A 24551-nucleotide genomic window follows, 5' to 3' on the forward strand; every position below is an offset into this window, starting at 1 on the left:
TCATTCACCATGATAATGTATTTCCAAGTTGGTCTTATGTAAGTGATCCAAATTACGAAATGATTCAGTGGACGACAATAACACAGACGGTGATTCATTACGTGCTGTTACTTCACTACTAGTAATTGTAATAGTAGTAGTAGTAGGAATATTGTCATTGATATCGTTATTTTGTGAATCGATAGAACTATGGTTATTATAAGGAATAGCAGGAAGTTTATCATTATTATTAATACTATTTATACTATCTGCAATACTGACTACATCCATATTTGGTTTACATATATGATCAGATTGAACACGTTGAATAGTAACTGTTTGTTTAAATTTTGGCGACGTTAAAACGCGTATATTTGAAGAAAATATTAATGATCCATTCGGTTTGTTACAAGTTTGATCATTGCTATTATTACTATCATTATTATTAGTTGAGTCTATGTTGTGATCACAAGTATTTGTTGTTTCGAAACTATTCATCGAAGTATAATTAGATGCATTGAAAAATCTATCTTCTGAAGATATTAACTTGTTTGTATATAAACAATTATTCCCAGTGAAATTATGATTATTCTTTGATAAGGAGACAAATGGAGAGACAGATCTTGCTTGTGGTAGTAATATGGAATTATCCGGTTTATCTTTTGTTGAATATTCTTTTGAATTTTCGAAGTTTTTATTATCAATAGAAGATTTATAATATGATGATTGACCATTTTTAATAGTTGTGCTCAGATGATCTGATAAACGATTTGGAAAATAAGGAAGATTATCGTCAGAAAATGCACGATTTAATAAACGAAGTTGATGTGAACCACGAAGCAAACGATTACGATATCTGTAATGTTTTTTTTGAGAGAAAAAAGAAGGAAAGAACATTTAACACTGAATTTTGTAGAAAATAAATGGGTAAATAAGTTATTGAGTAGAAACAAATTGTCACTTTCTTCTGGTCTATATTGAACAAGTTAACTACCTAGAGAATAGATAACTTTAAAGCTATGTAACTGAAGAGTTTTACTACAATATTTAGAGAATAATCTAATGGAGAAATTAGAACAGGCAATGTACGTCTGGATGTTCTACTGAATGGTAAATATTAATAAAATGTAATCATAAAAACTAATGAATGAAAGTTTAAACAAGTAAAGATTTGTATTAGTAGACTGTACTAGCAATCTAAGGGTTGTTCATGACAATACAAAGTCATGGGCTTACACTAACAATTATTCTCCATACTAAAAAAAAGAGATAACTAACTACTTCATTCAGTAGTATGTGAAATGATATCACAGTTTGTATCATTTAGAACTGCTTGACTGTTGAGTGGTGACCAATGTAATATTTGTCTAGTTCGTTAGTTTGGGTCGACCAAGTTCTGCCATGGAAACCAATCTAAATGAGTCAATACAATATTGAAATATCACGTGGTTGGATGTGGCAATTAGAAAACTCAGATTTAATTTTTGCGCTAGTCGCCAATCTCTCGTAAGGTGTATATGCAGTCTTGACGAAACAGATGCTCACGGTAGAATTCAAACCTGAGTTACCCAGCTTCACAGTTTAAGACATTACTATTGAGCTGTTAGGGTCGCATGCATGCAACAAACGAATTGGGTGTAACTATTAGGTATACTGGTTATAAAGAAAGGATTCCACTTTTCCAAAGATAAAGAAAAATAAAATATCAAACTAGAAAATGATAAAATTACGGTGATTATTTTTTTTAGAAAATATAATAATATTAGATCAATTAATTGAAAAAATATTGGTCTTTCTGTTTATTATGATTTAGAAAGAAAAAAGAAATTGTCTCTTTGACCTTCGAATTAAAAAAAACAAACAAACAAACAAACAAAATAGTGCAATCTCTATTTTGTTTTTACTATCTGATATATCATTTATTATTATTATCATTATCAGCTATTCTAATTGAAATTCAGTGTAAACTAATATCGTTATGACGTTTTTCTTAAGGACAATGAATTACAGAAACTCAACTTTGTTTGTTCATATAAAACTAAAGACATTTATTATCTTATTTAGTTGAGATCATGAGTTGATTGAAGCTAGACAACCATGGAAAACCTGGAAGCACTGCTTGACGGCCGTTTCGTCCTATAGTGGGATACCTGTGTGCATTCACGATCCTGACTCGCGAGATTCAGACTCAGGGCCCATCAGTCTTGACTGAAATCTCTACAAAAGCCCCTTCTGATAATCATACGCTCACTAGTGACTGACTTCAAGAGATATTTCCTTGAGTTCTAGTGAGAAGCAGTGACCAGTGGAGTTCAACCGGGTCTGTTGTGAGATATCAATACACTGAAGACAATGGTGGATGTTTCGCTTAATTTCGTGAATCGGTTGGAGTTAGACATTAACGCCGTTGGATGCCGGTCGGCTCAGTGGTCTAAAGGTTAAGCGCTCTGGCGCGAGACTGATAGGTCCTGGGTTCGAATCTCGCGAGGCGGGATCGTGGATGCGCACTGCTGAGGAGTCCCACAATAGGAAGAAACGGCCGTCAAGCAGTGCTTCCACGTTTTCCGTGATGTTCTAGCTTCAATTGACCCATGATTCCAATTATAAAATTACTGAAATCTCCATAAAAGCCCCTTCTGACATTTATTATCATTAATATAAACATTACTAACACAGTCCAATAGTAAACGATTCGTCAAATTCATATTCAGTGGTTATGTTGCCTAAGTTGATGAATCATCAGTGATAACATAATACAGCTTAAAACTAGACATTAATAATGATTTTAAAAAATCAGAAAATGATTTACATCAATGAAAGGAAATAATCTATTTACTCAGAACACTAATGAAAACAAGGAAACATTGAATAACTGTTCCGTTCTACTTTGTGTCTCCTGAGAAATGTTGCCAACAACATATTAAAACATCGAACTCATCAAATTGTGGCCAAGTTGGAAGCACTAAAGTATTAGACTACTGGATCCTCGGCATTGGTGTCGAAAGAATTGGCTTCAAAGACTAGGTCACAAGTCCAAACTACGCTTCGATTACTTCGGATTGGATAGCTGGATAATTTCAGTAGCGATACCATGAAAAGTAAACCTTAAAAACCTGTATAAACCTATGTAAATGATTAGGGTACGCAGTTGAAGAACATTATTCAGTCCCAAACTGATATCAGAGAATTTCTTAATTTTGGTTCCTATTTGAAAATGAAACTAATAATTTAACGTGTGTAAACTCTAAATAGCCTCAATTTAACCAGTTTTTGGTTTAAAAGAGTACGATTAACTGATTTCCTATTGGTTGAAAACTAGCATGATGTCATTTAATGTTAAGGTGCCTAATAAACATAATATTAACCTTTTTGTGGGTAATTTTTGTGTTAGCTCCGTACTTGTTGGGACCTTACCGCCGGAGACGGATATCCGTGGGATAAGGCAAGGTGTGCAGTTTTAGGGTCAACCTTTTGTAACCCCACCCCTCCTTGTGAGGAGGCAGCATCTCTGTTATGCTGGTTGTCTGAAGGAAACACCTTACTGCCATCACACTTTTGTACAGTCAGCAGTACGACTTCGCCTTCGGACCTTGGGTTTGCTGCTTTTAGTCTAACCGCTCTTCAACCGACCTTTCTGGCCTGGTAGGACCTTGAGGAACGATTGCTCCAGCCAGTATAGCTCGATTGGTTCATCACGATAGGCAAGCCCGACCACCATGTCAAGGTAGCAGCAATGGTCGGGCCATTGTATATGTATATAGTTCTTTCGAAAAATGATTTTACGCAAATTAATGTAAAAAAAAGTCACAAATAATAACAATAATAGTAATTACACATCAATAATAAACATAATACCATTAATATGTTAAAGAAATAAAATGTAAATCATACTACAAATCATATGCATGCACATTATCAGTGTAATGTGTTAATATATCCATAATGGTTTAGATAAACAAATAACGTTAGAAAAGCAACAGGATTACCTTGTTCAATATAATTAGAGCAAAATTCTTGAGATACGTATACATATATGGTTGATGAAAGTTAGAAAATAATAAAAGAGGAATGTTGAATGTGTAATTGACTGTTCGCAATTATAAATAATAAATCATTAGGTGAGAAACAAACATATTCATTGTGCGATTAACACTACACTATTGACAGTAATAGTGATAGTAGTATTAGTATTGCTCATTAACACGAAAATTCTTCATTTACAAATAATTAACTAATATTGTTATTTATATTATGAATACTATCCCTAAAAATCAAATTTGTTCACATTGTTATCTTTGTTTTAATCATAATTAATATTTTTATTATGACTACTGTCATCGTTTAATATCATGTATATGACCTTGAGCACCATCATCACCATCATTTTCTGAACATACAGAGCTTTCCGCAGATGATTTAGAGCAATATAAACTGGAAAAAAAAGAACAGGAATTGAAGAAAAACAAAACAACAAGCATATTACAGTGATGAGTTAGGATCACACAATATGAAGTGTTAATAAATAAAAACAAAACATGAATATAAATAAATGAATGAACGAATGAAGCTTAAGTATTATATAATAAAGAAATCCATTAATAAAATAAATTCCAAACACTCATCATAATCTGAGAGTATAAGATTAAATAACAATTAAATGATAACCTTCCATTACGACGGTGATTAAATATCTAGCAAATCGTATAATTTAAACGTTTTTGAGTTTGAATTTATGTTAGACAGTAAGGTGTACTTTAACAAAGAGGAGTTCGATCTTAAGAACAAAATAGTTATCTAGTGTTCTCCAGTATTCAATATGTTTTAAGTTATGGTTATCAGCCTACATTTACGTTAAACAGATTATCATACACCTTGATTATTGATTGAAGATGTTGGGTGATCAGATTTAATAACACGAACGCAACCATTATTTGTCTTCCTATAGATCTCGAGTTCTTAACTGATCACACAAATTTTATTCTGCGTAATCATCGTTTCTTCTAGAATTATATCTTCGATACCTAATCTTTTCTTTTGACACCGGTTCAGTTACTAATTTGACTACCATGAGACTTCTATCGACAATTTCGTCCCGATGTGCTGATATAGTGTGGAAATTTGAACTGATGCACATATGTGCCAGGTTCTACGTTGTTTATGACTCATACCATCTACTTTATTTGTTATCTTGTCTGTTTCAGTACTCTTGATGTGAGAAACAATGAACAACCTAGTAGTGACGTTTCAGTACGTAAATCCGAGTGACCTAAGTATAAATTACAAATAGAACATCAGTTCATTCAAGATTTTCCATAAACGCTAACGAGTGCTAACGAGTGTTAACTAGCAAGAAACCTAGGTCCCAGTTTTCTAACGTTTACCTTCAACAGTCTAACAACTGTATAGCAGTCACAGCTTTTTGTATGTTGTTTCTTCCAGATATTCAATACTTTACATATTCAGAGTTAAAAGAATCTACACTGTAGTTATTTGTTAATTACCTAATTTAATGTCAATAATTTGAATTTATTCTACACTCGAAACAGTAAATTAATAAGGAAACCTTAACTTTTTACTCAGCAGCACTTAAGCAACTTTTAGTTAAATACTATCGATATTACTAGTACCATTAACATAAATAGTAAACATAAAAACAAAAACACAACAAGAAATAACAAACAGAAATTATTACGCAATAAAACGAGAGTTTAAGGTTAGAACATTCATTGTCAAAAGTGAAAGCCAACAAAATAACTCATTACAATATATACTTAGTGTAACAAGTTAGAAAATGTAAATCACTTACAGACAATAGAAACAAACAAAATCAAATGTAAAAAAAAACAACCTGGCAGAACAGTTTAACATAGAACTGAAGTATATTTGTAGTTGAACAAATTCTTGACAGAAATAAACAGGACATCAAGTTACTAACTGTTGTTTTAAATGTATAACTTTATTTGTTGAGAGTTATCGTTTCAAAATAGATGTGGAAAACTGGAAAAAAAAGACGTTTACGGAAGTCGAAATCTCTTTATTCCACATTGTTGTCATTCGGAAACGCTTTAAACCCCATTCCAGGTTATGTTTATTTATTTAGTATATTTATTATGAAAGAGAATACAAACCAAATTGGTGTCTACGATGTTCTATATTTTATTTGCTAATATTGTTTACCTATTTTCACAATTAAAGTAACTGTATAATTAAATTCTGCATTAAATCTCTGTGTATGTCCCCTTTTACTCCATTTACATCTTTTTAATAATCTTGATCAAATAAGTAATCCGTCAGTCAGGGACAACGTAGGACCAGGAACATATATGCATCGGTCCAAGTTGCCATACCTCGTTAGCACAACAAGATGAACACCGGATTCATAGAAGTAATTAATTTAGTGGTGGTAGTATATAAAGAAAGGTTGTATATAAGGATATAGTATAGGAAGGAGAAAAATTACTATATATATATTCACTCCAGCTAATTTAAGTCTTATGTTATAACAACTCAACTACACATTTAATTCCCTTGAATTCTTAGTATGTTAGTCAAAGACTAGTCACAGTCTTCAAAGTTGTTCCCCTTTTTGAATAGTACTGATAATCACAGTTGAAATGTCAAACTACTAACTTGTTAGGATTTCACAGAACTACTTCCAAAATTGAATGGAGCTTATTCAATTGGTTCACTTCAACTTAATGAGACCAATGATAATTTCATGTACTCACTGTAATAATATATAAAATTGACTTTGGGTACTCATTCCATATCAGAATGAAAATGAAATTTTTAGCAAACTGAATATATAATTTTCATAGTTGAGATCATGAGTCAATTAAAGCTAGATCACCAAGGAAAACGTGGAAGCACTGCTTGACGGCCGTTTCGTCCTATTATGGTACTCCTCAGCAGTGCACATCCACGATCTCGTAATCGCGAGATTCGAACCCAGGACCTACCAGTCTCGCGCCAGAGCACTTAACCACTAGACCACTGAGCCGGCATCCGATGGTGTTAATGTCTAACTTCAACCAGTGCTTCCAGGTTTTCCTTGATGGTCTAGCTTCAATTGACTCATGATCTCAACTATGAAAATACTGAAATCTTCACAAAAACGCCTTCTGATAAGAATATATAACTAATGAAAACAGTTAATTAAATGAATCAATTCACCTGTTGTAAATCATAAAATGAAGTAATTCAAATGACTCATTTAAAAATTTAAGAAAAAGGCATATGATTAAATAAGGAACATTAGAAAGTTCATCATTTTATTTTCATAAAAATTAAACAAACACTTGCTTTGAATTTGAACGTAACAGGAAATCTTGAGATCCTTTTGTAAATTTATTTAATATCAGATCTTCACCTGATGAATTACAATTTAAAAGATCTTCATAATCTGAATCATTTTGTTTCGATTTAACTAATGCTTCTAAATCTTGTGTACGTCTTAATAAAGCATTCATTTCAGCACGTGAACATAATGCTTCATGCATTGCTTTATTAGCATCCATTTGTGCTTCTTCAGCTCGTCTTTGAGCTGTTGTAGCACGTCTAGTTGCTTCATTTTCATCTTGTTGTGCTTCACGTAATTGTCTAGATAATTTACGATTTTGTTCACGTTCATTAGCTTCAATAATTATTAGTTTATCACGTTCATTTGTTAATTGATCAATTGTTTCTTTGGCACGATCCAGTGAATATTGTATACGTACTCGATTACTAGTTTCAATATCTAAACGTTGTTCGAATTCACGAATTTTCGCTTCTAAACGTTCTAGCTCACTACGAGGAACCTAATAAATAGGAAAAAAAGGAACAATGAAACAATTATTAATTTAATATAAAAATATAAAATTATTAAACTTAGTAATTCAATTTTGAATATATTATGATAAACTTATTGACACTGTTTTCTGAGATGGTGGAGAAGATTTGTAGCTCAAGTGGGTGATTTCGATGGAGTTTTGTTCTCTGAGCTGGATGGTTTGGTCGTGGAGTGGGTAGAAGTGAAGTGTTTGTGCTGATGATGTCATTCAGAAGGACGATGAAAGCTCCACAACCAAACCATCCAGCTCAGAGAACAAAACTCCATCAAAAAAAGACATTGTTTCCTATTTAATAAATTTACATCTGAATGGTCCAAATAATTACTCAGTATACAGAACCAATTAAAATCCTTTCGAATACTATTGATTCTAAAATCTTTCATGTTGAATAAAACTAATTGCGGTAAAGTAATAATAATAATTTTACAGTCATTAAATGTATCGTTCAATAAAACGTTAGGAAATCTCTTTGCTGAGGATTTTAATACCGGTTATGTAAGCAAGTTATAAGCTTCCCAACATCAAAAAATATATGCGTCAATATAAAAGCTTACAACAGTGTAACTGAATATAATAGATATGAAAATCAAGATGTACATAGTGTGAAAAATAAAAGACAGATATTGTGTATATCATTCCTAATAACTTTTCAACAATATCAAAATGATGACAACTAAGAATATAACTAACTTGATCGATATTATTAGTATTCAACTTCAATTTCAACTCGTCTATTTGTGTTTGCATTTTTTTCCGCTCGATTAAAAATTCATCAATTTCTTGTATTTGAGCTTGAATTGTAGCCTCTTTTATTGTTAAACTAGCTGTTGCATTTTGTAGTTTATCACGTGTTTCTTTATGAGCTTCTTCTTGATCAGTAAATTGATTTTGTAAATCTAAAAGTTGACGTTTCGACCGAAACAAATCTTCTTCAAACTAATGAAACAGAAAAACAAATCAGATGAACAATAAAGTAAAACAATGGATTTAATCAGTGTTCAATATTCAAGTGTGGTATGCGTCAAAATTGTTCCCATTGTTATTATTCTTTTTTGAAGATCAAATTAATTATTTCTACAACAGGGAGAAATGAATTCTTCGGGATAATAACTTTAAATAACCAATAGTATGGAACTAAACTGGTATGACACTGTATCAACTAATACCTATTAACTGATCTATTAAAGAGAATCTGTAGGCTACAAGACTCAAATCCATCTACTTTTAATATAAGGAACTGATGACTCAGAAGAATCATACAAAGATTAAAATTGATAACAATACTAAAGATCCATTCACTCATAACATTTGTTAAGAGCTTGAGTTAATGTAAAATATTCATCAGAAAATTTGCGTTTTTTTTTCACATTTTGCACTCCCCAATCTGTTTCTTCACTGCATTTCTATACATATTTGGTAATTTTATAGGGTTTTTATGCTTCAAAAAGGTGTATAAATCACTATATAGTTGTTTTCTTTATTTTTGTGCAAATTTATTAAATTGGCTTTGATTTGTAAAATATTTTATAACTCCGTAAATTAGTCTGACATGTCTGTGGAGACTGCTATGCTTTATAGTTTACATTGTAAACTAACCGAGCTAAGAAACAATTAAAAGTTAGAAAGCACTGGACAGATTCTTGGTTATTGCATGGGATTCATCAACATTGTGCATTCAATAACCTACTGGGGATCAAGCCCAGGATATTCAGATCTCACAACGAGGTCCTAAACTTTAAACCACTAAGTCATCATCTCATGGTTTACATTTCTAAATTCAATCAATTCTCAATATTGTTCAGTCACCTTCCACTGTCAACAATAGGTAATCGCCTAACACCCGACATGACTGAACTTCATTGAGCATGGCTTCTCAATATAATTTCAAACAATTAAATGGTCTAATAGAATTACTGTACCGCAGATTGATTGATTAGTGAAAAGATGCAAGAAGCATTAGATTTTAATTCAGATTTTATATGATCATTTGTTGCTCGACATATTCTACGATAACTCTCTTATCTAAATTTTACTATTTCTATGTGAAAATACAAATTACTAAAAATTGAAGCGAATCATGAATTTAAACACACACAAACATATATATATATATATCTTTAATACCTCTTTTTGTGTGCGTAGAGCACTGGCAAGCTGTTGTTGGATCTCATCTAAATCACTCTGTAAAGCACGTTTTTGACGATTCAGTATTTCATTTAATTCATCCAATTCATCAACCTAACAAATTAGTAGTTATGATAATTAATTAAGGAATGAACGACAGTTGAAATAATAAAAGAAGTTCATTTATCCTAATAATAATGATAATAATAATAAGTGTTATCTAATTTCCAGAACATTACTGGCGAGAAATGTGGTAAACTGGATGTCGATATATTGTCTGCTTCAGTTTGCTATTTACATCAGCAAAATAAATCAGATAAAGAGAATACCTGATAATCTGACAAAAACATGATATTAGTCTATTAAGTTAATATTTATTAGATTTTTAGGTTATCTATGCTCATGACAACTTCAATTCATGGTATGAGGTTACAGGTTGATATAATTCTAAACCGTTCGCAGTACTACACTTATTTGTAATCTTTCTGGTTCTCTTGAACTTGATGTTCAATATTACTGCTGTTAGAAATTCAACTGCTATGTCCTCACATAATAAGATACACGCTCAACTCACTGATATAATACAGCTAGTACATACATAAATCCTTTGGTTCACAATAAATATGTTTGTTGTAGCTCAAAAGCTCACATGATGGTACACATAAATAACAAGACCACAGTGAACCACAAATAAGATTTCGCGATCCATATATAACTAAATCACATAAAGTACAAAACTAAGTAACAAGTAAATAATTAAATAAACATAATCTATGGGCGGTAAAAGATAATATCAATAGTTAATGAGTCAAATAAAGGTTAAAATTAGAACAGTGTAACGATATTGTAAATAGACTACTTAATAAATATACAATACAGATATACAGATAGTAGCCTATGGGAGAGTGGTTCACTAGTTTTCGCTTTTTTCCATTTATTTACACGTTTCAAACCAACGCATACCACGATTACCAATTATGGGCGACGTCTTATCTCTCTCTCTTTCTATATATATATATATATATATATATATATATATAATTGTTACTAACTCAGTAATCTTGCATTTTATCTTTTATTGTGTGGTCATTTATAGTGTAACAATTAGGCAGAGAAATACTAATTTTATTAGATGTTACATTGTTTATCATCGAGTTGCTTACAGAGGTAAACAATTGAAATATGCTTATTTGTATTAAAAGCAAAAAATTTTTAGTTGTAAAACTTTGTTTATTGGGATATATATTATGAATGCCCGAACACTGACTTTTTCGAAACGTGGTATTAGTTAGTACAGGAGGAGGTTAGAATAAAATTGTGAGCGGTTACATTGTAATGTGACGTCCCTTCATGAAATCACTGGCTATTGGAGTTGACTTCTGTTGGTAGGTTGAGATTACCTGGTTGAGGCCATCATAGTTATCATAATCAATAGTTGTACATGTTGGTTGATATAGCTCAAAATCGATTTCAATGACATAAATCCACTCATCCTTTTTCTTCCCTTAGATCTTGAGTTTTAAACTGATCCTATAATTTTTTTTATTCTTCTTTGCTTAATCATCTTCACTATTACTAATCTTCTTACTATTTTTATTAGTCTAGTATTTTTATTGATAACTTCATCTCACTGTGCCAAAATAATGTAGGAAGTCAAATTTATTATTATTATTATTATTAACTACCTACGCAATGCTTAATTTATTTGCAACTGTCATGTACACTAAACAGCTGGAATGTTTTCTTTTTCATAAGTTAATTGTTTTATTATTATAATCTAAATAATTTGTCAGTCAGTCATCCACAACATAGGACCGGGTATATATATCCATCAGTCCAAGTTACCATACCTCATCAGCACAAGAAGATGAAGCAGTTACTTTGATGGTAGTGTTATGTCCCGATAAGAATAGTGAATGGTAACTGTTGAGAACTATTTATGGACTAATATGATACGTATATTTCCTATTGTATAATTGTTAAGTAACTTAACTATTCATATTCATGTTCCTTTTTATTATAAGCTTTGTTTTGACCTATAAACTATTGTTATGTGATTTACCATTCTTGAATTATACCCTGTCTATCATTTACTATTTCCCTTATTCACAGCCACATTTAGCTGGATCTTGTATAGATGTTATTTTCTATTTTATGGTACGATGTGGTCTCTCTGGTTGGTATAGAAACTTAGTATGTTTGAAATAAATGATTCATATTCGAGAGGCTGTTATTGGTGTTCTACACTTAACTGGCTGGGCTAGGCAGAAGCAGGACCGACAAGTACTTTAGACTGCTCGTACGGGTTTCGTGTGTGATTGGTCCGATTGATAAGTCAGTGCTCTCTAGTTAGCGGTCTTATCAAGTTATACATTAATAGGGCATCCAATCGGCCACAAAATATAACAGGTAGTTATATATATATATATATATATATATATATATATATATATATATATATAAGGATATGATTGGTTCGTAGAAAGAAAGATATAAAGTGAGTTTGATTTCATGGTTTAAAAGAAAACAAACAGTGTATACACCTACGCCATTGTGGCTGATTCTGAGCCATGTCATTCAGAGTCTCGAACCACTGGTTATTATTATTATTAAAATGATTAAATATGCACTAATTTGAATTTATCAGTAATCACTTTTTAAATGATGCACACAGAAGTATATTAAATGAAGGTAAGAAATATTGAAACATCAATTCAGTTAATTGTAAAATGAACTTACTCGATCGCGTAGTTTCTTAATTTGACTTTGTGAATCACTAGGATTTGAAGATAATTCAATGATTAATGCTTCTTTTTCAGCTAGTAAACTTTTAATTATTTTCAATTCTTTTCTTAACTTATGTTCTAAAATAATAAGAGCAGTCATTAGTAATGATAAATGATTCATAGCAGTTGAGTACATGAGAAATGTTTGATTGTTCAGACGATCATAGTGTTGATATTTCTGCAGAAACGTCTTTCGGCAGTCTATAAGTACACACTTAACCTCTAATGTTAAAAGCGGAAAACACAACAGCAATGAGATTTAGATACGTTCCGCTTACGAGCCTAAAATAGGACGAAACATGTGTCCTAGATTCCATACCTAATTAATGCTGAAAATATAATCAACTCGTGAGTTTCTACAATCTTGAAGTATGTGTTTAGAAACGCTATAGACTAACAGAGACTAAAACAAATTTCCCTTTTCGAAAAAGATTAAAAGAATGAACATCAACTCTGAGATGCAGATTCACCCAGCGGATGAGTCCCAAATAGAACGAAGAGCGCATCCTAGATTCCACTGCTAACCACTATCCATCTTCGCTTAAATTTACTTCATCATTAAAAAAAGATAGTTTATTTACACATATTAAAAAAGATCTTCAACGTAAAGTGTATAATAGCTATGTAAATAGAATTTACATTAAATATTGTCATTGTCTGAAAACTAAGGAACACTTGGTGATAGCTTTCCCTTTACTAGACAGCATATACGCCTAAACAACACGTATAGATGACTACAAATGAAATGGAACGTTAATTTTTCAGATTCTGCCAAGAAAACACAATCTCTAGACTACTCGATCGAAAAATGAAGTTCGAAGTTCTTATCCGGTTATATCATATCATATCATATAGTTCATCTATCATCCAGTCTAATTGATAAGTACCTACCTCATTTTTACTTCGATCAAACACTAGAGTGTAAACGCTTGCTGTAAAATAGATTTTTAAAAAAGCCAAATAATATTTATAAATAAATAATCATACCACTCATCGCTATTTTCTTTTATCTAATACAATAAAGATGAAGTGTATTGATAATTGAGGGGGAAGGAAATTAAAAAAAAACAGTTAACCTGATGGGAAAAAATCACGTGTGAAACGTGTAAAAGATTTCATCTAATGACAAGAGGAAAATTAAATTTCAATCAATTTCAATTACAATAACAACAATAACAATAGCCTACCAATGTCACCATCATTGGAAGCATTCGATAATTCTAAGTTCAATGTAGACACTTCCAATTCTAACTGATGCTTATCTCTTGTTAAACGTGTATTTTCTTCTTGTACTATATGCATTGCTTCTTCCAATTGACGTAATTTGACTTGATTTGCTGTACGATTTGCTTCATAATCCGCTTCATATTCATCTTGTATACGTGTTATATCGATGCGTAGTTTTTCAATAGTTTTCTCAGCTTTTTGATGATTTGCATAAGCAGTTTCTAAATCCTTTTTTAAATCTCCTATGGTATTTTGTAAATCGGTTAATTGTAATGTTAATAGCTGATTAGCCGAACGTAATTGATTTAATTCAGTTAATAGGGGTTCTGGAGCATCTGGATATAAAATTGTATATTCTGCAGTAGTGTTATTGTGTATATCTTGTCCAGATGCATTTTTCAATGATTCCAATAAGAGAAGATGTCTTTTCTCAGCTTGTTCTAATTTTAAATTTATGACCTTTAAATATAAAAAAGGTCATAAGTAATAAAGCATAAAACCATAAAACGTTTCGGATAAAATATATCTCCTTATTAAAGTTGGACAGTGGCTAGTAGTTGAATTCAAAGGAAGAGTCTTATCCTACCAAGGATCTATCATTTGGATGTACCTTCGTTCCAGTTTTAGTTTTCCCCTGATAGTCACTGCTGAACTTTGATTAAAAAAACTTGTGATCAAACAATACATAATACAAATATATGTCAATAGAAAATAACCAATTGCAATTTCGATCATCAATAACCGGAAAATACAAACCCTTACATATAATAAAATTGTTCGCCCAAAAATTAAAAACATTTCGTTAAGCTTGCTTCATTTTTGGAAACAATACAAATTTTTTGTGGAACCAGATTTAAAGGTTTGAAAGTATTGAATAAATCTCAGAGGCATGTTTCATCGTAAAAAATTATTTTCAGGTTGTACAAAGTAATTTGTCATTGTAATCAGTTAAGCAAAATCAATGAATACACCGTAGTAATTATCAGCCTCCCTATTTGGTTTGGTAAATTATTGATCGACAATCTACCGGAATAGCTGATAACAATAGTGAAACATGGTTGTTCCAGAAAAAAATTGATAACACTTGTAAGAGTTTATATTTTTCCATTGTTAATATTATGAACTGAAATTGGTTAGTCTCTATTGACATATATGGGTCCTAAAAGGATTGTTCAAAAATTGTCATTCAGTCACAAGTTTTGCTACTACTGACCAGTGGGTCCCAGGTAGAACGAAACGCACGTCCTGGATTCTAGTGTTAGGAAAAAACTCAACTTTATTTTGAAAAAAACCATATAGGTTTAAGAAACAGCAAAAATCAAGAAGAATTGAACAGTTATCTTGTTCAAGGTTAAAACTATTTAGTCACATGTACAAACAACAATTTCATACAGTACCAAACCAATGAATTTTTTAGTTTTACGGCAAACTTGACAATCTGACAACTAAGTTTGGCTACAATCGTTAGAAAATATTCAAAGTTCAATCAGTACCCAATATAAAGCTATGCTCAATCAGTGGTGGTAGAGAAGATTTGTAGTTCAGGTGGGTGATTTTGATGGAATTTTGTTCTCTGAGCTGGATGGTTTGGTCTTGGAGCTTTCATCATCCTTCTGAACGACATCATCAATACAAACTTCGAGAGATACAACCAAAACAAAGAAATAAACAATGACAGATTTAAGGTCAATAAGAACTAATCATCATCAAGGTGAACAAGACAAGCTGTGAATCACATGTGGAGAAATTTAAACGCTACATTTCTACCCGAAGTTGGTGCTGATGATGATGTCGTTCAGAAGGACGATGAAAGCTTCACGACCAAAACATCTAGCTCAGAGAACAAAACTCCATCAAAATCAGTCAGTGCTAATTTAATTTCTTTTTTAAAAATTTCCACAAAACGTTCTTCAAAACTAAATTAACACCAAAGTTATTAACAATTAATTAATAAAGGTCACTGTAAATTATATGATCCCATTTCATAATACACACACATATGTTACCAAGTTAGCTAAATGAATAAATGCAAACAATTTTCTTTAGGGGAAGAAAAAGCATAAATTCAGTTTATAATCATGAATGCTGATAATGGTTGAATTTATATCAGAAAAGAAAAATCGTTTCAATGAATGAATGATTTATTATTACGTTTCTTAAAATAATTACAAGAAAGTACAATAAAATTATAAAAGAAACGTTAAATTCATTCAATTATTAATATTACTATTATTATTATTATTATTATTATTAGTAGTAGTAGTAGTAGTAATAATAATAATAATAATAGTACTATTCATGAAATGAAATAAAAGGCGTAATTCAACTCAAACCTAAAACTACGCCCATAAATGAAGGATATGAATAGAAACAAGCAAGTGCTTTATCTAACTGATAGATAACCATTAAGAGGGGAAATGTATCATCGTTTTATTTATAGAGGTTTAAAGCAATCAGTCAAAGAATAATAGATATGATCAGTTGTCAAAGTATAGGTAAAATGAGCAACAGTTTATAAAGATGAAGATTACTTGAAAGAATGAGGAGAAATATGAACGCATATGTTCCAATGAGACCGATTGTGAGTCGTAACATTTATCTTCAATTACTGATCACAGTTGTTGCGTGGATTCCACCAACCGAGCCCCCAAATGCCCTGGTACGGTCGAGATTGGGGAGAGTCCGCTCTCCCTCTCCAAATGCTCTTACATGGCCACGCGAATATATACCCTCTGCCAGAGAAGTCCTACTCACTGCCTTCTCGTGGAGAAGGTGTTGTTCACGAAAGTAAGAGGACGAAAAGCGAATGTCCGACGCTCTAACCGGGTTGGTGGATACGGAAAGTCCACCTAGGGGAGTTGGAAAACCCTGATTCCAAACCAATGGTGCACACGGACTCCAGTATCCTGGAGGAACAAATGGCGAATGAATCAATCGTTGGTCACCGGCTACCATGGGACTGCATCTCCTCACGATGCTCCACTGCCTTGTGAGTTAGACCTTTAGGTCAAAGGCTCCGGGTGTGGACCTCTAAGAAAACCACCTGCTTCAGTTTGGGCATCTGGGTAGTATCACAGCCCTCAAGCAAATCGAATGAGATTTGTATGGCGCATATGTATCTGGTGCTTCCTTGTACCAATATTTATGTGTTTAAATAATAATAATAATCCACCAACCGACAATTTCGTGAATTGAAGCTGTTTTGTAGTTTGTTCGCTTCTAGCATTTTTTTTCAAGCATACTGTCACTTCAACAAGTATTTTTCATGTAGTTTTAAATGTAGAGTTTGTAATAACACCTTTAATAGATATTATGACTAATTTGATGAAAGGTAACTCGGCTAGGACAGATGTTGACATAAACACAAATGGGAATTAATCCGAAAGATAACTATTCATTATAAATTCAGTGAATCAATAAAATCAGACCACGAATATTTTCAATCGTATAGATCAGAAACAGCAGTTCTCTGAATAGATTACCTTACTGATTGGTTTGAATGAAGGTTATTTGCTTGATTAATTAGTATCTCTTAATATATCTCATTCAGTGACATGAGCATTTTGTTTTAATCCAGGAGATATTTTTCATATTTTATAAGTCTCCTCATTATGAAAGCACAGATAACTTTGAAAACGGTGATACATAAAATGCTTTGTTGTTCTCAGTATAGGGTTGTAGAGATTGTCGAGCTTCATTGAGATCAGGGACCGACCAATGTTGAACCACCATTGAAAACCTGGAAGCACATAACGGCCATTTCATCCTAGTACGAAATCCTCGGGAGTGCGCATTCACGATCGCGCACACGGGATTCGACCCCAGGACCTTCGGTCTCGCACGCAAACCCTTAACCTTGAGACCTCAGAGCCAGCATCTAACGGTACTAATACCTAACTTCGATTGATCCATGATATTGCGCAACCATTGTCCATTGTCTTTGGCGAGTAACTACCTCACACCCGACATGGTTGGACTTCACTGGTTACAGCTTCTCAATAGAACTCCAATAATTACCACTCAAAGGACAAAATGGCCTCCCAGTGCTTACATGATTTTAGTGGTGGTCTAACATTCATTACTTTATGGTTTAATAAGAAAAAGAAAAAAAGGAATCTTATAACTTACTTTAGTTTGTTGTTCAGCTTGTATACGATTTTCTTCAGCTAATTCTAAATCACTTCTAGCGCGATCACAATTTTGCTTGTAATGTGCATTTTCAATTGTCAATGCTGATAATTTGCACTTTAAATCATTCGACATTGCTTCCAATTCTTTAATACGTTCTAATGCTTTAGAATATTCAAGTTTTATTTTAATTAATTCACTATCAGAATGATTTAATTGATTATCATTTTCTAATTTGATTGCTAATTGTGTAATAGACGGCATATCTGGTGTTACAGGCTTATTAATATCATTCTTTAAAAAGAAAAGAGAACCATGAGAGAATAAAACAGAAGTTAAAAACATTATTAAATTGTAGATAGATAGTATAACAAAGTGATAAAATAGGGATATGTCGATGGGAGTTGACAACTCGACTTATAGACTTTTTAGACGGAACTGAATTATAAAATGTAACAAACAGTGGAAATACTTCTTCATACTTATCAAAACGTTTAAAGTGATTGTGAACAACTACGCTTTGCAACGATAAAGTAAAAATGTTAATATACTGTTATAGAGATTGTTGAGTTCAGATTGATATCATGAATGCATCAATGTTAGAGCACCATTGAAAACCTGGAAGCATTGAACGGCCGTTTCAGCCTAGTATGGGACTTGAAAGCGGTGAACATCCACGAACTCGTACGCGGAACTCAAACCCAAGAGTCCTATACCAGAAAGAAACGGCCGTTCATTTTTCTAAAAATCCATTATAGTCCTCATAAGGGTTCGAGAAGACGGATGATGTACGTCCATAAGGACGGATTTATCAGTCTTTTATTTTAATTTGCAGGCAAAGTAAACAGTAGAAAACTTTAGTAGATTAATTAATTTTGTAAAATCTGTTTGCACTTTGTAATACTATTTTCTTTCCCATAAATTATCCATGTATAAAGACCGTTCTCCGATTAACTAAGATTTGGATGAAAATTGGTATCAGTTGTTTTACATTCGTCTATATACTATGCTTTTGCCAAAGTTACTAAAACGTAGCTAATTTTAAGAGAGCAAGCAACACAAACACAATTTACCATATGGTGTTTAGGTGAGCGAGATAAAACGCAAATTATTGTCTTAATTCAGTATGGTACTTAAATAGTACATGATTTTTATTTTTAATTCAGCATAATATTCGTGTGATATTAGTTCTTTATAACATTCTTTAATGTTAAATTAGTGCCAATCAGTCACAACGTAGAACTTCGTACGTACGTACATCACTTCGAGTTGCCATACCATATTAGCACAGAGATGTAGTTGTCGATTCAAATCCCATAGTGGTAGAAGTAGTAAGAGTATAAACATTAATGTGAAAGATTAGGGTTTGAAGATGTTATTCAAGGAGTATAATACAGTGAAATACATTTGGAAAGAAAAAAAGATAGAGACATGAAGAATTCAGAAGATTAGAATTTGGTAGAACACAAAGAGTGGATGCACCTTCGCCATTGCAAACGATTTTGAGCCATGTCATTCAAAGTCTCTAACCATCGGTTGCTATCATCTCGCGAATCCCAACCATGTAGTCTACACCTACCAACATGGCTCAGTCCACTTGTCAGTGACTTCATGGATTTGTACCACGTTTTGGTCTTGCCGCCCCTAGCTTTCTTCCATCCCACTCCTACACGTGTCCCAGCCATCTCAAGTGATGAACTTTCACTACTTCATCAATTGATATGCCATCTTTACGATATTCCTATGATGGATTCAACTGCAAAATCGTGTACGGAGGACAACTCACAGACTTCTTCGAAGTGTCAGGCACGGTTGCTTACTCTCAACATCTGCAGAGAAGCACGGGATACATTGGGCAGCTAGAATGCAGCTGGATGATTTAGACTTCGCAGATGATCTGGCTCTTTTATCACATACGCAACAACAAATGCAGGAGAAAACGACCAGTGTAGCAGCAGCCTCAGCAGCAGTAGGACTCAACATACACAAAGGAAAAAGCATCATTGATGAACACGGTAGATCTGATGTAGATGTGAGGGCGAGGATCAGCAAAGTAAGAGCAGCATATTTACAACTGAGGAACATCTGGAACTCAAAACAACTGTCAACCAACACCAAGATCAGAATTTTCAATACAAATGTCAAGACAGTTCTACTGTATGGGGCCGAAACTTGGAGGACTACGAGAGCAATCATCCAGAAGATACAGGTGTTTATCAACAGTTGTCTACGCAAAACACTTTGGATCCCTCGGTCAGACACTATCAGCAACAAGTTACTGTGGGAGACAACAAACCAGATTCCATCCAGTGGAGGAAGAAATCAGGAAGAAGCTCTGGAAGTGGATAGGACACACATTGAGGAAATCACCCAACTACGTCACAAGACAAGCCGCACATGGAATCCTGATGGCCAAAGGAGAAGAGGAAGACCAAAGAATACATAACGTCGAGAAATGGAGACAGACATGAGAAGAATGAACAAGAAATGGATAGAACTAGAAAGGAAGGCCCAGGACAGAGTGGGTTGGAGAATGCTGGTCGGCGGCCTATGCTCCATTGGGATTAACAGGCGTAAGTAAGTAAATTGACTAGATTTGCAAAAAAAATCCCGATCCCTGAATTTGAACTCAGTGACTTTATTGAGATCCTTATTATCAAAACATACATGAAAGCCATGATAATGTATGATAAAAAAAAGCCTATCTTCAAATTTAATAATCTTCATACGCTCACTATTTTAATAAGGAAATTTAGTTAACGGGAGAATGAATAACAATAACTTACCTGAAGAATGCCTCCAGTTTTATTATTCAACAATGAATTTGACTGAAATTGACCGGGACAAACCTCTTGTGACAACAAATTTGTTTGAACTGTTTAAATTAGATATGAAACCATAAAAAAATTTATTAAAAGACAGTAATAAATACGCAGTATGATTACATTACAATAAATTATTTACTTCACCTGTAAAATTTGTAAGTAATAAACTATTCCTCTCAACGCTCTGCTAAAAGTCTGTAAATTTGACAACATATTAGTTAATATTCACTAAGGATGACACAAACTCTGGATGTAAGACTTTGGAGATCAGCTCAACTGATCGATTGCTCCAGGAACTTTAACCTGACCGTCTTGTGACCATTAACCAGTAACAACTGATATACCTATATAAGCAAAAGTATGGAAGGTAATCCAGCTATTCAAGCCTAACAAGTCCTACGCCCATGAATCACCTTGATGAATGAAGGAGGATTCTAAACTACTCAGCTGAGTAGTCCGCCTAAAAGATATAGCAACTGACGTAACTTATCTGATTTTTATGAAGGTATAAATCATTGACTAGTCACATCTTGAATATTAACTTCTGTCAAACTCCGAACCACCAGGATAATAACACATGAAGAAAAGCTGAATTTTGTACAAATCGTGAGTGAATTGATGTATAACTTGGGTTTTTGAATACTTTGCACTGTAATAAAAAGATTTAGCTAAATAGAATGTTTGGTAAGATGCTATCATGTATTTTCTTCGTAAAAGAACGATATATATAAACAAACCTTTCTGTTGACTGTTCTGATGAGATTCCGGAGTATCAAATGAAGGAGTCGAGCGATTGGTTTGAATTACAATCTATAAATATAAAATAAAAAAAAACGATAAAGGGAAGTATTTGACCTTTCAATCATTATATTAAAAAGGATTCAACAGAAAGAAATTTCTACACTAATAACATTGAATCTGATAGCGATATTAATGAGTACAAATTGTGTAATATTTCATAAACATAGATTCCCTTGTTATCATGAAGAGAGTAGAATCAAAGATTGGTCCAGAATGATATGAATTTATTTTATTTCGTTAGGTTCTCATCAGCTGCTTACAACCTATAATATTTTAAAATCAAAGTAATTATAGGTATTGATATACTTATAAATGCGAAGGTGATTGGATACGAATGTACATATCATTATGTACAGAATGCTCCAATAAAGTTAATAAGATCGTAAAAAATTTGCTTCAGATAAATATGTGAGAAGGACAGTTCCAGAATACTGAACTAGTGATTAACAATTATATTCGTTACTACACGCGTGAATTGTATAAAACACTAAAAAAAGAACACTTCCAATATTCGAAATAATCTTCTTAAGACGACTACATTTCAAAGTCTTGAAACAAATTAAACTAAACTGTGATAGATCAAAGGGGGTTTTATGGAGAATTTAGTATTTTCATAGTTGGAATCATGAGTCAATTGAAGCTAGACCACCATGGAAAATCTGGAAGCACTGGACGGCCGTTTCGTCATATTATGGGACTCCTCAGCAGTGCGCATCCACGATCCCGCACTCGCAAGATTCCAACCCAGGACATACCAGTCTCGCGCGCGAGCACTTAACCGATAGACCACTTAGCCGGCCGGCATCCGACGGTGTTAATGTCTAACTTCAACCAATCCACGATTTTGAGCGACCGTTCACCAATTGTCTTCAGTGAGTTGATATCTCTACAACAGACTTGGTAGAACTCCACTGGTCACTACTTCCCACTAGAACTCAAGGAAATATCTCTTGAAGTCAGTCACTAGTGAGTATATGATACCCGTCATGCAATTTCATAAAACGTTGTATGAGTATTTTAACATTATTACGAAAAATCAAGAAACACAATGGAAATGTAAATTGAGAGAATAAATCTTAAGTAGCTGTTAATATGTTTTCGTTGAAAATAAGAAAATATACCCTTGACAATTGATTGAACCCTATACACATCTTGAGATCCTGAGCGAATTGCAATCATATTGTTTAGTAACAAATTTTCATTAAAATTGAATAGTACGTAGCAACAGAATTCAGAACACATTTTTATCCTATGTAAAATCTATTAACTGAATGAACTTGCTTCTCAGTGTTTGTCTAAATGTGAACATTTGTGGTGGATTATCTTCGAGATAGTTCCTAAGGTCTCGTATATAAATTGTCCTAATGACCGATCTTAAGTAAATCCCAATGGTGAATAAATTTCAGAAGACAATACGAAGCGTCGACGACAGTTTATTATTGAAAAGCGCAGATCATTAAGCCACAAACACACAAAGCGAATTGGAGGAGAAATAGTATTGCGAGAAAGTGAGCAAATACAAAGGCGAATCAAGAGTCGAATGAATAGATGAGATTCAAGAATATATATATATATATAAAGCGAATGACTGATTGACTGATTTAAGAAAGTAATAATTAAGCTAGTAAGATAGATATATGTGTGAACTGTAACACTTAATCAAGCCTACAGTCATGATAATAATAATACAAAGACGTACAAATCGTTACTATTCTAATGACACTGTCTCTTTAATAAGTTAATTAAAGAGCTTGACAAAACTAAAGGTAAACAGACTCAAGTGCAGGTGATTTTCTATACATGAACATTGGGAGGTTTAGGTTCATCTAGCGCATGATTTCTAAACAGGGAAAAAACGTGTGTCTTGCATTACATTGATAACCATTATCCAGCCTAAATAAAATCATAGCCTTATGCTTTAGGATAAGGATTAATTATCATCAATAACTACAACAAAACCATGTAATATTATAATGTAAAAAGTAAATTATATAGCAGGATTGATGACTAAAGGTGAACGAACTAAGAATAGTAAGAAAGAGTGTAATTTATCGGTGTTCAAGTTGATAAACTCGCAAGGACAAATACACCATATAATCAACATGGGTTAATGATAGAAACATTGTATCATAGAAATCCCACTAACAAGTAGAAGGATGCATTTCTTTCTACACCAACATCTATTTGAATTGTATGTAACATTGTAAAAATGTTCATTCGGTATTGTTTGGTTGAATCGTCCCATTGATGTTTAGGACTGTAACTGGTCAGTCTCTAATTGGCATATGTGCATACTGTGCGTACTGCCTCGATATAACCTTAATTCACAAGCATGGTAAGCAAAGATGGATACTGGCTAACAGTGGAATCCAGTTTGACGCACGTTTCGTCCTATTTGGGACTCGGCAGCAGGATGTACCTGCATCTCAAAGTTGATGTTCACTCTGGGACTTGAACCCAGTACCTTTCGCTTCAAACGCCATCGCGTTATCCACTCGGTCACTGAGTTCTGATAGCCACTTGCTTGTGCAATGGGGTGAAGTTTAAATTTATTTAGTATTGTTTGGATAACGCGATGGCGTTTGAAGCAAAAGGTAGTGGGTTCGAGTCCCAGAGTGAACATCAACTCTGAGATGCAGGTACACCCAGCTGACGAGTCCAAAATAGGACGAAACGCGTGTCCTGGATTCCACTGCTAACCACTATCCAACATTGTAAAAATGTGTTTTTTTTTAATGATAAAAAGTAAATAATCAATTATTTTTATTTTTAATTACTTGTTTTTCAGATTCATTATCGGTAAAGAATGATGAATGTAGTGTGCTTTTCCTAGGCTTCACTTGTTTATT

General features: G+C 33.0%; 1 protein-coding gene across 1 annotated transcript; it reads right to left on the reverse strand.

The window, feature by feature from the left end:
- Positions 1-24500, reverse strand: Smp_172330 (hypothetical protein; the record flags this gene model as incomplete). The annotated part of the gene is made up of 9 exons (XM_018799643.1): positions 24480-24500; positions 21639-21711; positions 20863-20951; positions 18077-18370; positions 13909-14407; positions 12675-12799; positions 8502-8747; positions 7282-7778; positions 1-727 (listed from the first exon to the last, which is right to left on the reverse strand). The coding sequence occupies exons 4-9, from the start codon at positions 18338-18340 to the stop codon at positions 1-3; spliced, it is 2358 nt and encodes a 785-aa protein (XP_018651411.1). The 5' UTR covers positions 18341-18370; positions 20863-20951; positions 21639-21711; positions 24480-24500.
- Positions 24501-24551: the final 51 nt, after the last annotated feature.

The sequence above is a fragment of the Schistosoma mansoni genome, chromosome 3, assembly GCF_000237925.1.
Source record: "Schistosoma mansoni strain Puerto Rico chromosome 3, complete genome".
In the NCBI taxonomy this organism is placed as follows: Eukaryota; Metazoa; Platyhelminthes; class Trematoda; order Strigeidida; family Schistosomatidae; genus Schistosoma; species Schistosoma mansoni.